At 38.7% G+C, this 14,114-nt stretch overlaps 1 protein-coding gene across 1 annotated transcript; it reads left to right on the forward strand.

Annotated features, from left to right (window-relative positions):
- The first annotated feature begins 741 nt into the window (after positions 1–741).
- Positions 742–10,756, forward strand: LOC115628063 (plexin A3). The gene is made up of 9 exons (XM_030524027.1): positions 742–977; positions 2,636–4,204; positions 4,281–5,526; positions 5,839–8,175; positions 8,363–8,558; positions 8,632–9,018; positions 9,097–9,227; positions 9,284–9,429; positions 9,585–10,756. The coding sequence occupies exons 2-9, from the start codon at positions 2,999–3,001 to the stop codon at positions 9,750–9,752; spliced, it is 5,817 nt and encodes a 1,938-aa protein (XP_030379887.1). The 5' UTR covers positions 742–977; positions 2,636–2,998; the 3' UTR covers positions 9,753–10,756.
- The last annotated feature ends 3,358 nt before the right edge of the window (positions 10,757–14,114 follow it).

Genomic DNA, 14,114 nt, shown 5'->3' on the forward strand with positions numbered 1-14,114 from the left:
CATAAATATTGGAAAACTTAATCTGAAAACAAACATTTCATTTCAAATTAGATTTGTTGCATCGCCACCAAACTAGTTTGCCGGCAATGCAAATGTGATACAGAAAAACAAGTAAAACGCAAGGCACGGTGCCCGACTTTTGTATACCCTGTGGCTTCCCCCTCAGCAATAATATGCTACAAACAATATATTTATGTATGCATAACAATAGCTCCTAATTGAGACCGGCTAGTATTAAGAATCTAATTACAAAATATGAAAAAAACATTATATTAGTAGCAAAAGGTTATAGTGAAGGGGTAAAGGTGGTCAACACAGATCTTATAATTTCCTATGTTCTGACTCGCCTCATCATGCTGATCAAAAATATTTTACCATATATGTATGCACATGCAATATGTATGTACCGGGGTCAGCCACTCCTCTTCCTGGCTGTTGAAAACATTCCAAACAGATGTGCTTTCGCTAGAGGGTAGATAAAAATGCGTATTGTGAAATCTGCTCACGCCTACGCAAAAGCATCGACTATCTCTGTTTTACTAGGCGGCGGTGAGTACAAAAATGCTTTACATTACCAAAAGAAATATCATCGATACTGGCACGATGTCATCGACAGTTGTGAAATGGAAAGGTATCGGTGCCATCGATAGTTTACCAGAAGTAGCAGCAGCATATTGCTCATCTCTGGTAGTAGCGACAAAGAAAGGAAATGCGCATAAACTTGCTAAAAACCTGCTATTAATTGTTTTGGTGGCAATAAATAAGAAAAAAGTGATAAAAGTTAAAATAATAAATAGTGCGTGTGTCGGTTTTCTTAAATTATTTAAAAGTGTTATGAACGGTGCCGCTCACCTTCGCCCGCGCCCTCACCGCCCATTGTGCACTACATCTACACTCATATTATACATACACACACATACTCACTGTGAAAAATTGAGACTTCTTTTAAAACTACTCAACAATCTATTAAATAAATAGTACGTATATGTTCTTTGTTTCAATAATTAATGTTACTTTCAATAATATATGCGCTTTCATCCGCATTCGTATTGTATTTCAATGGGCTATTCTGAGAAAATTTAATCAGTGTGTCGTTTCATGCGTGTGTGTGTGTGTGCGCATGTATTGTATACATATGCATGTATTTATGTACATACATTCCGTTTTCGTTTTCCGTCATTAAAATTAAGGAATTAGTGCACTTCACTAGTGCTAGTGCTAAAACAAATATAACCACTGTGCCCCACCATCACCCTAATTATTCAGTTTACGACATAATAGTGCGTCAATGGGTACACAATGTGATTTTTAAATCAACCAGTGCACGTACATATATATGTACAATATATACATATACATATGTATGTATGTGTGGTCGGCTTTAACCGATGCGGTCGATGGCTGCTGCTGCCGCACGGGAGGTTTTAATACACCTTTGCTTTCTCTAGTATCTGCTGTGATGGAGTCAAGTCAGTCGATTTCAATATTCTCGAGATGGGCGCCCACGCACTGGGCTGCTGTTGCCGGCAGGTGGGCACATGGGCAAAGGCGGCCATTCGTTCTCTGGACTGGCATAACTTGACCAACTTGATGCGATGCTGCGCTCTGACGCTAATCCTGCTCGTCTCTGTCTCTGCGTGGTCGGGCGTCTTTAAAGCGAGTCGAAACGCCTGCGTAAACATACAAAAGAGCCCTTTGGGTTGCTGTTGGCGTTGCCTTGACCAAAACATTTCGATGTTATGTGAAATCATGAGCGCACCTCCATTTGTCGCTTTGCATGTAGGGACGGGTGTTGGGGTGGTTCGAGGGGGGTGTGGCAGTTGGTGGACACAAATAATTGCTGGTGTTTATTTTCCCCATTAACATTGTATGCCGAGTCATATTGACTAGATCACTTTACTCATTTATAAATTGGGTAGTCTGTGTCTGTCCCCTGCCGTCCCCAGATTTTTTTGTGTTTTTGCTGAATGTGTACAAAACAAACAAGCTGAATACAATTACTCATATTGCTAACTTTAAACTATGACTCGCCGACTCATGCCCAATTAATTCAATGGGCTATTCACTACATCCAATCCCATCGCATTCCGCGTACAACAAAAACATAGTTTTGTAGTAAACTCAAATGGTTTTGCATGTGTCTTTCCAATGTACGAGTACTATGTACATTTAAACATTCAGTTTGAAACTATGCTGAGCGCATCGCGTTCTAAATTGGGTAACTTTTTAGTTTTAAACACCTGCCCAACTCTGGCTAGCAGATTTTTGGGAAACTGGGCATGTAATGACGCCCAGATGTTTTCTAAGGTCGGAACTTGAATTGTACGTACAAACATACATGCATATGTATATAAGTAAGTACATTTATTTAGCTCTGACAACTGTTGTGACGCATACGTCATTGTACTTTCCTCCCATAGCTAGTCGCAAGCAAACATGCAACACACGCAGACACACACACACACACATTGTATGTATATTCGTACACATATACATACATATACACATAAATGTAGCAGTTTTATCATTCATAACATTGAGGGTTTATATCAACAATGCCTCCTCACACACATTCTTTGCCCTCAGACAGTAATCGCTTCAATTTGCTTTCTTGTTGTATTTTTTCTCTATGCAGATAAATATAATGTCGCTGCTCGTTACTTGAGGTCGATGCATATAATAAAATATGTATGTATAGTGTAAATCTGTAGATAGTTTTAATATCAAATGGATAAGACAAAGCCGAAGGAAATTGAAAGGGCGTTGTAAACATAGAGAGAAGCTGCACATGGATTGAATATACCAAACATACTCAAAAGAAATCGGAAGCTCGTCGCTTGGACACAAAAGTAATTGAGAATCTTTAGAATCTGTAGCTGTAGTTGTAGCCGTAACTACTCATATAGCTAAAAGAAACGAAAAAAACAACACATATATCTCGATAAGTCCTCATCGGATTGAAAAGATCGCCGGTGGGCGAAATTGTGTGAACGTGGAAATGCATATAATACTATGTATATTGCTAGTAACTACTGTAAAAGATGTCTTCACAAATGGAGAGCTGACAAAAAGTCGCAATGACATGCTATCACTTAAGTCCGACAGATTGGTTGCCAATTCGACGGATATCGGCGCTGCTGGACAAGCAAAAAACAATAGCTCCATAATTACACATGTCGCTAAATTCGATACCATCCTCAACCATCTACTGGTGGACACAGTCACTGGTCGTGTTTTTGTCGGTGGAGTCAATCGCTTGTATCAGCTCTCACCAGATCTGCAGCTGCACGAGACGGTAAAGACGGGTCCACAGAATGATTCCGTTGAGTGCACCCTACTTGATTGTCCCGCGAACGCTGTGCGCAAGCCCACGGATAATTACAATAAAGTGTTGCTAATAGATCGCGCCACATCGCGTCTCATTGTATGCGGTTCAGTGTTCCAGGGCACGTGTACCGTGCGCAATCTACAGAATGTGAGCATTGTGGAGCAGGATCTGCCCGATGCTGTGGTGGCCAACGATAATAATTCATCGACTGTGGCTTTTATAGCACCAGGACCACCACAACATCCGTTGACAAATGTCATGTATGTGGGCGTGACCTACACCAATAATTCTCCTTATCGCAGTGAAATACCTGCGGTCGCGTCACGATCCCTAGAGAAATCCAAAATGTTCCAGATTGCCTCCTCGGCGGTGACAACAGGCACACGTACTTTTATAAATTCGTATGCCCGTGAGACCTATTTAGTCAACTATGTGTACGGCTTCAGTTCGGAACGTTTCTCCTACTTCTTGACCACCCAACTGAAGCACAGTCATCATTCATCGCCCAAGGAATATATCACAAAGTTGGTGCGCATCTGCCAGGAGGATTCCAATTATTACTCATACACGGAAATTCCTGTGGAGTGCATAAGCGATGCCCAGGGTGGAACGAAATTTAATTTGGTTCAGGCTGGATTCTTGGGCAAACCAAGCTCAGATCTGGCCCAGAGTCTTGGCATTACAATTCAGGATGATGTTCTCTTTGCCGTCTTCTCAAAGGGAGATGGCAATACACCCACAAACAACTCGGCTTTCTGCATTTACTCCTTGAAATCGATTCGTCGGAAATTCATGCATAATATCAAGTCCTGTTTCAACGGCAATGGCATGAGAGGTCTGGACTTTATATCGCCCAGCATGCCTTGTGTGCTAACGGTACGTAGAACCATAGAATATTTCGCTTTTAAACTGATTTTTCCTAATTATACATTTTGGTTTCCTTTTTATCCAGAAATTGCAAACAATTGGCGAAGATTTTTGCGGTTTGGATGTGAATTCGCCTCTAGGCGGAGAGTATCCCATTACTTCTGTGCCCGTGGCCATGTTCGATAAAAGACTAACCGCTGTTGCAGCTACAAGCACCAGCGGTTACACTGTCGTCTTTATTGGAACCAGTGATGGTTACATCAAGAAGGTGGTTGTGGAGTCCTCAAACATTGCCAATGAATATGCTAGCCTAGCCGTTGATGTGGGCTCACCCATCAATCAGGACATGCAATTCGATAATCAAAACCTCTACATCTACGCCATGTCGGAGAGGAAAGTGTCGAAAGTGAAGGTTTATGATTGTGCTGATTACAAGACTTGTGGCGAATGTCTAGGTGCCAAGGATCCGTACTGTGGCTGGTGCTCCCTGGAGAACAAATGCAGTCCGCGCTCCAATTGTCAAGATGATGCCAATGATCCTCTATATTGGGTTAGCTATAAGACTGGAAAATGCACAACGATTACAAGTGTGGTGCCACATCAACTGCAGAGAACCACAGCGCGCACTTTGGAGCTGATTATCGACCATCTGCCACAATTAAAGGAAAACCTAATATGTGCTTTTACCACTGAGGACAAAGCGCTCTTCACAAATGCCACCAAGAAGCGAAACGGTGTAAATTGCACAACGCCACGGACCGATATGTTGCCTCAAATCGAACAGGGCAAGCATCATTTCACGGCCAAGCTCTCGGTGCGGACACGCACGGGTCCAGATCTAGTGTCGACAGACTTCACCTTCTTCGACTGCAGCACACATTCATCGTGCACCAGATGCGTCTCATCCGAATTTCCATGCGATTGGTGCGTAGAGGCACATCGTTGCACTCACGATACGGCAGAAAACTGTCGCAACGACATACTTGTAACTGGCGTAAGCCGCATCGGACCAAGCTACCGTTCCGGCCCAGGCTTCTGCCCCACCATCAACGCCACTGGTGATGGCAGCGAGGTCTTAGTTGCTGCGGGCACCAGCAAATCTATTAAGGTCAAGGTACACATCATCGGACAGTTTATTGTGCAGACCCGATTCGTCTGCCAGTTTAACATCGAGGGACGCGTTACTAGCTTGACTGCCCAGCTGTTGGGGGACACAATTTATTGCGACAGCATGGAATTCCAGTACACATCGAGGTCTCCCAATTTGACTGCAACATTTGCCGTTATCTGGGGCGGCTCTAAGCCCCTGGATAATCCACACAATATTCATGGTAAGTTCATGAAAACGGCTCTATACTCATGAGTTTTCTTCTATATAACAATGATAGTTTGAATATTTGTTGTTTTTTGCGAACTTTCCAATTCATTATCTGTGTTTGCCGGCTCGAGATTAAGAGATTTATTAAGAGACATGTGTAAATTGTGTTTTAGATTGATTTACCAATATAATTCCCCTCCGTAACGAGGGCTAGAACAATACATTGAAAAAATATATAATTTGAAATTATGAAAGCACGGCATAACTTTTAATATTTATATATATATGAGGAGACTAACCTTTAATTTCATTTAACCACTTTCAGTTGTCATTTATCGTTGTCGGGATATGGCGGACAGTTGTGGCATTTGCCTGGCCTTGGCTGAGAAATACAACTGCGGTTGGTGCTCATCGACAAACTCCTGCGAGGTGGAGGAACAGTGCAATAAAAATAATGAGGGCAAAACCGATTGGCTTAATCGCAATGAGATTTGCCCGAATCCCGAAATACAGTCGTTCGAGCCCAAAACCGGTCCCTGGGAGGGAGGCACTAATATTACCATACGCGGCATAAATCTGGGCAAAAACTACATGGATATCTATTCGGGTGTACGAATTGCTGGCATCAACTGTATGCCTTTTAAGGAATTCTACATTGATACAAAACAGATCGTGTGTATTGTGGACAGTCCCGGAGAGCAAATGTATCGGAATGGACGGATTGTGGTGCAAATTGGTGACTATCGTGGCGAATCGAAGGAAGATTATGAATTTGTTGATCCGAAAATATCGAACTTTTATCCAAAATTCGGTCCAACTTCTGGTGGCACAGAAATCCGTATAATTGGCAAGCATTTGAATGCTGGATCGCGCATCCAAGCCTTCATCAACGACCATTTGCCATGCCAAATACTAAGTGCTGACAGTTCCGAAGCTATTTGTCGTACCTCGCCATCACCGGGCATTATCGAGGGACGTTTAAAAATGTCCTTCGACAATGGGCCGCGTGAGTTTAACGACTATAATTTTAAATATGTACTCGATCCCACAGTTGAGCAGGTTAGCTCGGGACCCACAGCACAAATCAAGGTTGCCAAAGGCATTCCCGCTGGCGGCATAAGAATCGCAGTCACAGGAACACAATTTACGAGCATACAAAGTCCAAGCATTTATGTCTATTATAAAGGACAAATGTATACAAGTGGCTGTCTTGTGAAATCTGATACGGAAATGGAATGCGCCTCCCCAATAATTGAGGCAGATAGCGAAACATTGAATGCCGATAATCCAACACAACTTGAATATGGTTTTCTAATGGACAATGTACTCAGGGTGCAAAACCTTTCAAAGACTCATAACAATTACTTTGAACTCTATCCGAATCCGCAATATTTCCCCTTTGAGGAGCGCGTAAAATACTTTAAGAGCGAATATCTAACTATAAATGGTCGCAACCTTGATCGGGCCTGTAAGGAGAGCGATGTGGAAGTAAAGATTGGCAATGGTTTCTGCAATATAACCTCGTTATCGCGTCAGCAACTCACCTGCCGACCTCCTACAGAGGCTGCAGCGGCGACGGGTACTGGTGGGGGTCCCGAGGTAATTGTGCGTATTGGATCCTCACTTGAATACCGCATTGGAATACTCAGTTATGCATCGTCCAATTTTATAACGGACTTTGGTGACAATTTTCTAATGGGCATTGTAGCTGGCATTGTTGTCCTCCTGCTGATCTTCGTCGCTCTTCTTGTGGCGTATAAGAAGAAGAGCAGCGAATCAAGTCGCGTTTTGCGGAACATGCAGGAGCAGATGGATATCCTGGAGTTGCGTGTAGCCGCCGAGTGCAAGGAGGCATTTGCGGAGCTGCAAACTGAAATGACAGACCTGACTGGTGATCTCACATCGGGTGGCATACCATTCCTTGATTATCGTTCCTATGCCATGAAAATACTCTTCCCTAACCATGAAGATCACATTGTTTTGCAATGGGAGAGACCAGAACTGCTACGGAAAGAGAAAGGCCTACGTCTATTTGGTCAGCTCATCATGAACAAAACATTCTTGCTACTCTTCATACGCACACTCGAATCGAATCGTTATTTCTCTATGCGCGAACGCGTCAATGTAGCCTCACTAATTATGGTTACACTGCAATCGAAATTGGAATACTGCACAGATATCCTAAAAACATTGTTGGGTGACCTCATCGAGAAATGCATTGAGGGAAAAAGTCATCCAAAACTATTGCTACGTCGCACGGAAAGTGTTGCGGAAAAGATGTTGAGTGCCTGGTTTACGTTCCTCTTGTATAAATTCCTCAAAGAGTGTGCCGGTGAGCCTCTCTATATGCTCTTCCGTGCTGTCAAGGGGCAGGTGGATAAGGGTCCCGTCGACGCCTGCACTCATGAGGCTCGCTACTCCTTGAGCGAAGAGAAATTGATTCGGCAGTCAATCGATTTCCGACCCATGACTGTGTACGCGAGTATTATACAGCAACCTATATTCTGTAACAACCTGGATATGTTGCCCCTACACACTGAAAATGTGTCTGTCAAGGTTCTTGACTGCGACACCATTGGGCAGGTTAAGGAGAAATGTTTGGAGACAATATACAGAAATATACCATCCAGCCAAAGGCCACGCAAGGATGACTTAGACTTGGGTATGTACCAACATTCAAACAGATTAGACATATACTACAATAATAAATAATTCCAATTTCAAAGCAATTTCACGGCTTCATAAATACCGTGCATAAATGTAGAATCTATCATTGTCAAGAACATTAAATGTGTAGCATAGTCATTATTGTTTTAATTTTCCATTTGTTTACTTTTCATTCCATATAGAATGGCGAACTGGTGCTACGGGCCGAGTTATTTTGTACGATGAAGACGCAACTTCGAAAACCGAAAGTGAATGGAAGAAACTAAACAATTTACAGCACTATAATGTTCCAGATGGAGCTGGACTTAGCCTAGTTCCCAAACAAAGCTCTATCTATAATTTCAGTATATTGTCGGATAAAAACGAAAAATCTCACAAGTACGTAAAATGTGAATTTCAAATTCCTCTTTAAACATAAGACTAATTATGATGTGATGTGTTCACATTTCAGATACGAAACTCTTAATATATCGAAATATACATCATCCTCACCAACATTTAGCCGCGCTGGCAGCCCTTTGAACAATGATATGCCCGAAAATGGCTTAAAATACTGGCATTTAGTCAAACATCATGACAGTGATATACAAAAGGAGGGCGAACGCGTCAACAAATTAGTCTCAGAAATCTACTTAACAAGACTTCTAGCAACTAAAGGCACCTTGCAGAAATTTGTAGATGATCTATTTGAGACAATATTCAGCACCGCACATCGTGGGTCGGCTCTGCCCTTAGCCATCAAATATATGTTTGACTTTTTGGACGATCAAGCCATACATCATGGCATTACAGATCCTGAAGTTGTGCACACATGGAAAAGCAACAGCTTACCACTACGGTAAGTAAATATATCATTTTATCGTAGTACTTTTATATTCATACATAATGGTGTATTTCTTTTTTTTTTCATGTGCAGCTTCTGGGTGAACTTGATAAAAAATCCAAATTTTGTATTTGATATTCACAAATCGAACATTGTCGATTCCTGTCTGTCTGTCGTTGCTCAAACGTTCATGGATTCCTGCTCGACTTCTGACCATCGATTGGGTAAAATAGAAAATATAATATTGTGTTGCGATTATTAAGGTTGATTTGGTTTACAGGGAAAGATTCGCCAAGCTCGAAACTGTTGTACGCAAAAGATATTCCAGAGTATCGCAAATGGGTAGACCGCTATTACAGGGATATCCGGGACATGCCACCTATATCAGATCAGGATATGAACGCAATGCTCGCCGAGGAATCTAGAGTAAGTGGCTTCGTATATTAAAAACCCAAAAGACCATAATGAACAATGTAATCAATAATATTACACTATATCGATGTCGATCTGTACATGTTTTATGCAATATAAAATCAATTTTTTTAAAAGTGAGATTAATAAAATCGATTTAATATTTTCAGTTGCACACAACGGAGTTTAATACAAACTGCGCCCTGCATGAGCTCTACACCTATGCTGTGAAGTACAATGAACAGTTGACGGTCACACTAGAGGAGGATGAATTTTCACAGAAGCAGCGACTTGCCTTCAAATTGGAACAAGTTCACAATATCATGTCGGCAGAATAGAACTCATCAGAACTACAGAGAGCATTCAACACGATGCAGGCGGCGAATTTTTTGAAAAGGTCTGCATCGAAACTTTGGTGTTAATATTAGAAACAACCGAAGGTTGAGCAGAAACAGCCATTTCACTAAATATAACATACCACCTATATATGTATACCCCATTGCGAATGCGAACTTACATAAATGCTTTATCCGTTCCATTCTTCTTTATTATTATGTGATTAAATGATGATTCGCGAAATACATATGTACAAAGTTGCAAAGATTTTGGCATTACAAAACAATCCGCTCTATACACAATTTAACGTCAACGTCAGCAACGCACATAAATATTTTTTGAATTTACGCCAAAATTACGCGTCACAATTCCAATTTGTATCTGGTATCTGTATTACCTATACATATATATGCATTATCTGTATGTGTCCGCTCCCAAAATACAGTACAAAGAATATTTATGAGCAATTCGAAGTTGTACGATAAACAGCAATATACTCACGTTCTCTCTAATATTGGAGGAAGCAATAAGGTCAAGTTTTGTCTCTTTGTGTAGATAGATATGTGTCAATGATAAATATTTCAATATTGCCATAATAATGCTCTTTGATCAAACAATGCCAGAATAAAAAAAGAAAGAAATGGATTGAAAAACAAATGAACAAAGCAAAAGCAAAGCAACGTTAAGTAAAGTAAAGTTAAAATGAAAGCAAAGGATGTTTAAATTATGAGAACAGAACATCAAAGCAAATATGCAAAATGTGCAACAACTAAAATAAATACGAGAAAACAAAACAAATTGTAGAACTACCAGCATTCCGATCACAACTCGCCAACAAGCTGCAAGACGCCATTCACCATAATGTATGTACGATCATCATGTATATCATTTAGATACATATGTACTATGTGTCGACTTTGCTCATTTAATATTATTATATGTATGTACTGCGTGTAAGTAAGTGTCTAAGATCGGATATCGATATTAAATTAATCCAAACGTAAAATCGACTGATTTTTATTTAACATTTATATATATATATATAAAAGTAATATTGTGTAAAAAATAAAATACATTTATTAATTTACGTATTGCCTGCCTTTTGTGTTCTCATTTCGTTTACTCTTATGATTTCCCCTATATTTGTCCCTTTCTGTTTTTTTCTATGCATAAGAACGCACGTACTTATCTATGTATGTATGTGTTCCTTTGTTTGTATGTATGAAGTATGTATATGTATTACATATACATACATGCATATGTTAAGTATTATCCTTTATTTGAAGTATTTTGGTCAGCGTGCCAAAATTAAAAAATTTAAATTGAAGAAGGATGAGAAACGAAATCGAAAATTATATAAATAGCTAGCTTGTATGTATGCAGTCAGTCAACTTACATACATATGTATTTACATATGTACATAGTATATGTATGTACATATGTATGCACACATCTATTGGGTGTGGAATTATTCTGATAGCCCGCAATTTTTCCTTCCATTATTATGCAACGAGCAAACTGCAAAACTGGCTTCATTAGGCATCTCATATGTATACATATTATATATGGATTTATCTTAAGTGTGTGTTTTTATTTTTTGATTTCCATTTGAAATTCAACAGGTCAATTTTATAATACAAACATATATATATATATAAATATATGGGTATAAAATAATGATAATGAACAAATATTAGTACGTAATGTATGTAAATGTTTTATATATAACCCCCGATCTGCATTATATGCACATATTTGGTGCAATCTGTTTGCACAGGCACGCAAAAAAACAACAAAAAAGAAACTATGTATGTATGTCAGCCGCTGTTGGAGAATACAAAAAAAAGAAGAGATAAATGTGAAGAAACAAAACAAACCGAAACAACAACAACATTTAACAAATTAACGGAATGTGTTAAGTTTGATCGATCACACTGCCAAAAGAATAACGAATCACGAAAAGTGACAGTAAAAAGAAAAACAAACGAACAAAAGATCCGTTTACATTTCGGGAAGCTGCTCGAGCACTCTCCTGATTATGATTATATGTATGTATGTATGTAGAGAGCACAACAGCCGGGGGCCGTACAACAACACTGTATTCTAGAAGAACATAGAACAGCTTTTAGGTGCCGGTACCTCGACTGCTAGCCATCTAGATCTGACATTATATGACCGATATATACATATACATACATATGTATGTATGTATGAAGGTATGTAGGCAGGATCTGAAATTCTCGCCTTTGCATCGCAAGAGAAATGAAACATGAAATCCTAAAACGAAAAACCTAAACAAGAATACATAGCTTAAAAATATAATTTCTAAAATTGCCCACCAAAGAATATATGAAGAATTGTATGTATGTGTGTTAACTAAAAAAAAAACAAACAAACCCAATATTGTCTAAGTAAAAGTAAAACAAAACATAATAAGAAAAAATGAAAAACCAACAAAAAAACAAACCATTCTATACGGTTCTCGCTATTTGTTGATGGAAATTCAAACCGTTTTAGTTTACAATTGGATCTCAAAGACTGAAAGAAAGCTCTTTCACTTTTTTTGGTCATAACCAATTTGAAAATAAGAAGAGAAATAAGCTTATCAATATTACCCGTTCCATGAAAAAGCAGTCCATGCATAACTAATACATATCTCATTAATTTCTTTAACAAATTCTTCTGATTTCTGCACCACCGATTCAGGACCAGTACTGTAGTCTCATATACACTCACATTCACATACACAAATACAAACACACCTACCACATGTATGTACATACATATGTGCGAGTTAGCATGGCGCTGCTTTTTATTTCAAAAGGGTATCTGGAGCTTTAAAATGCCGAAATTGATGTTATGTTTTTACGCTCGCGGCTAAGCAAAGCGATATAAATAAATAAATGAAAAGTTATACGCGCGCCATCACGATAACTCGACTAAAGTCTAAAGCTCCCTCTCATACGTTTTTCGTTTTCAATAAACATATTTCATGTTTTAACTTGCGTTTCAAGACATATATCGAATATTTTTCCTTTTTTGCCGGACCAAATTTGAACACTAAGCTTTTTTGTACGAAAACTTGTGTGTAAGAATTAAATGAAATGCTTCCTTTTATAATGCGAACTAAAAGAAAAATAGGGAAACCAAATTCAAATAAGCGAAATAAAAAATAATAATAATAAAACAAAAGCATATACAAGATCCACCCTAGAGCTAAAGCTAAGTTTATGTCGTAAGTCGAGAGTCGAGGTGTGGAGGTGCGGTTCATTGGCTACCAGTGTGCTTCGAGATTTTTGGTTCATTCAATCACAAAACATTTGATTTAAGAGCTTTTCCTGTTCTCAAATATGTAATCATAAAATAGTTCATATATATTCATATATTAAATATTTGTGGTTGTGCGTATAAAAAATAACGAATATAGTCCTTATAAAACAAGTAGATGTATGTTAGTGTTTAATTATTTTTAGCAGTGTAAGCAGCAACGTCTACACTGCTAATTAAGAACTAAGAAAAAACTTAGACAGAGCAGGCATGATGAAGAAAACTATAGGCAGAGTGATGAAGCGTTCAATTTTTAAGGACTCATCTATCTGACTAACTAACGAAAATTTGTAAAACAATATTCTTTCATTCATTTTTAACGCAAATGCGCGAAAGCAACAATTTATAAAAGAAAAACAACAAGAACAACAGCAACAAATGATAAAAACTATATATAAGTATATGATATTGAGCTGGCGACGTTATCAACATATCCGTTAGATATTGTAACATACATAAAAGCATTTATTTGGAAATAAGAGGGAACATCTTTGGTTCACAATCAAAAACAATAACTATAGACGAAGGATACCAGATAGGTTAACGATTACTTTCAATTTTGCGTTAATTAATTAATTAATTAATGGCACACCTTCTAGGATATTTATATGTGTTGCATATGCATCCATATGTAAAGGGAATACATATGGATTTGGGGTGCTGGTACGGGTGCAGATGCCCGAATCCAGTTAGATACCAATAACTGTTTAATGAACTTGATTTTAAATCCGCCATTGTGGCACTCAATGTTTCCCAATCGACGAATTCGACAGGAGTCAAAGTCAATCTAACCATAAAAAAAACAAAAGGCAACAAAACAAAAAAAAAACTATCAATAAATGATTATTGTATTTGTATTTATGTGTGTATGCGTGTAAAGTATTTTAAAATATACGAATAAAAGCTGTGTGAGAAATCATTCCAAGCTCTTTCACTGTAGATTCGATCGTTACTAACATTTTCCCATTTTGCATATCATCAATGTTTATGTATCAACATACTCCAAAACATTTATTGGAACCAAGTAAGTATAAGTA

This window comes from Scaptodrosophila lebanonensis, unplaced genomic scaffold (assembly GCF_003285725.1).
Source record: "Scaptodrosophila lebanonensis strain 11010-0011.00,11010-0021.00 unplaced genomic scaffold, SlebRS2 tig00000098-arrow-pilon, whole genome shotgun sequence".
Lineage (NCBI taxonomy): Eukaryota > Metazoa > Arthropoda > Insecta > Diptera > Drosophilidae > Scaptodrosophila > Scaptodrosophila lebanonensis.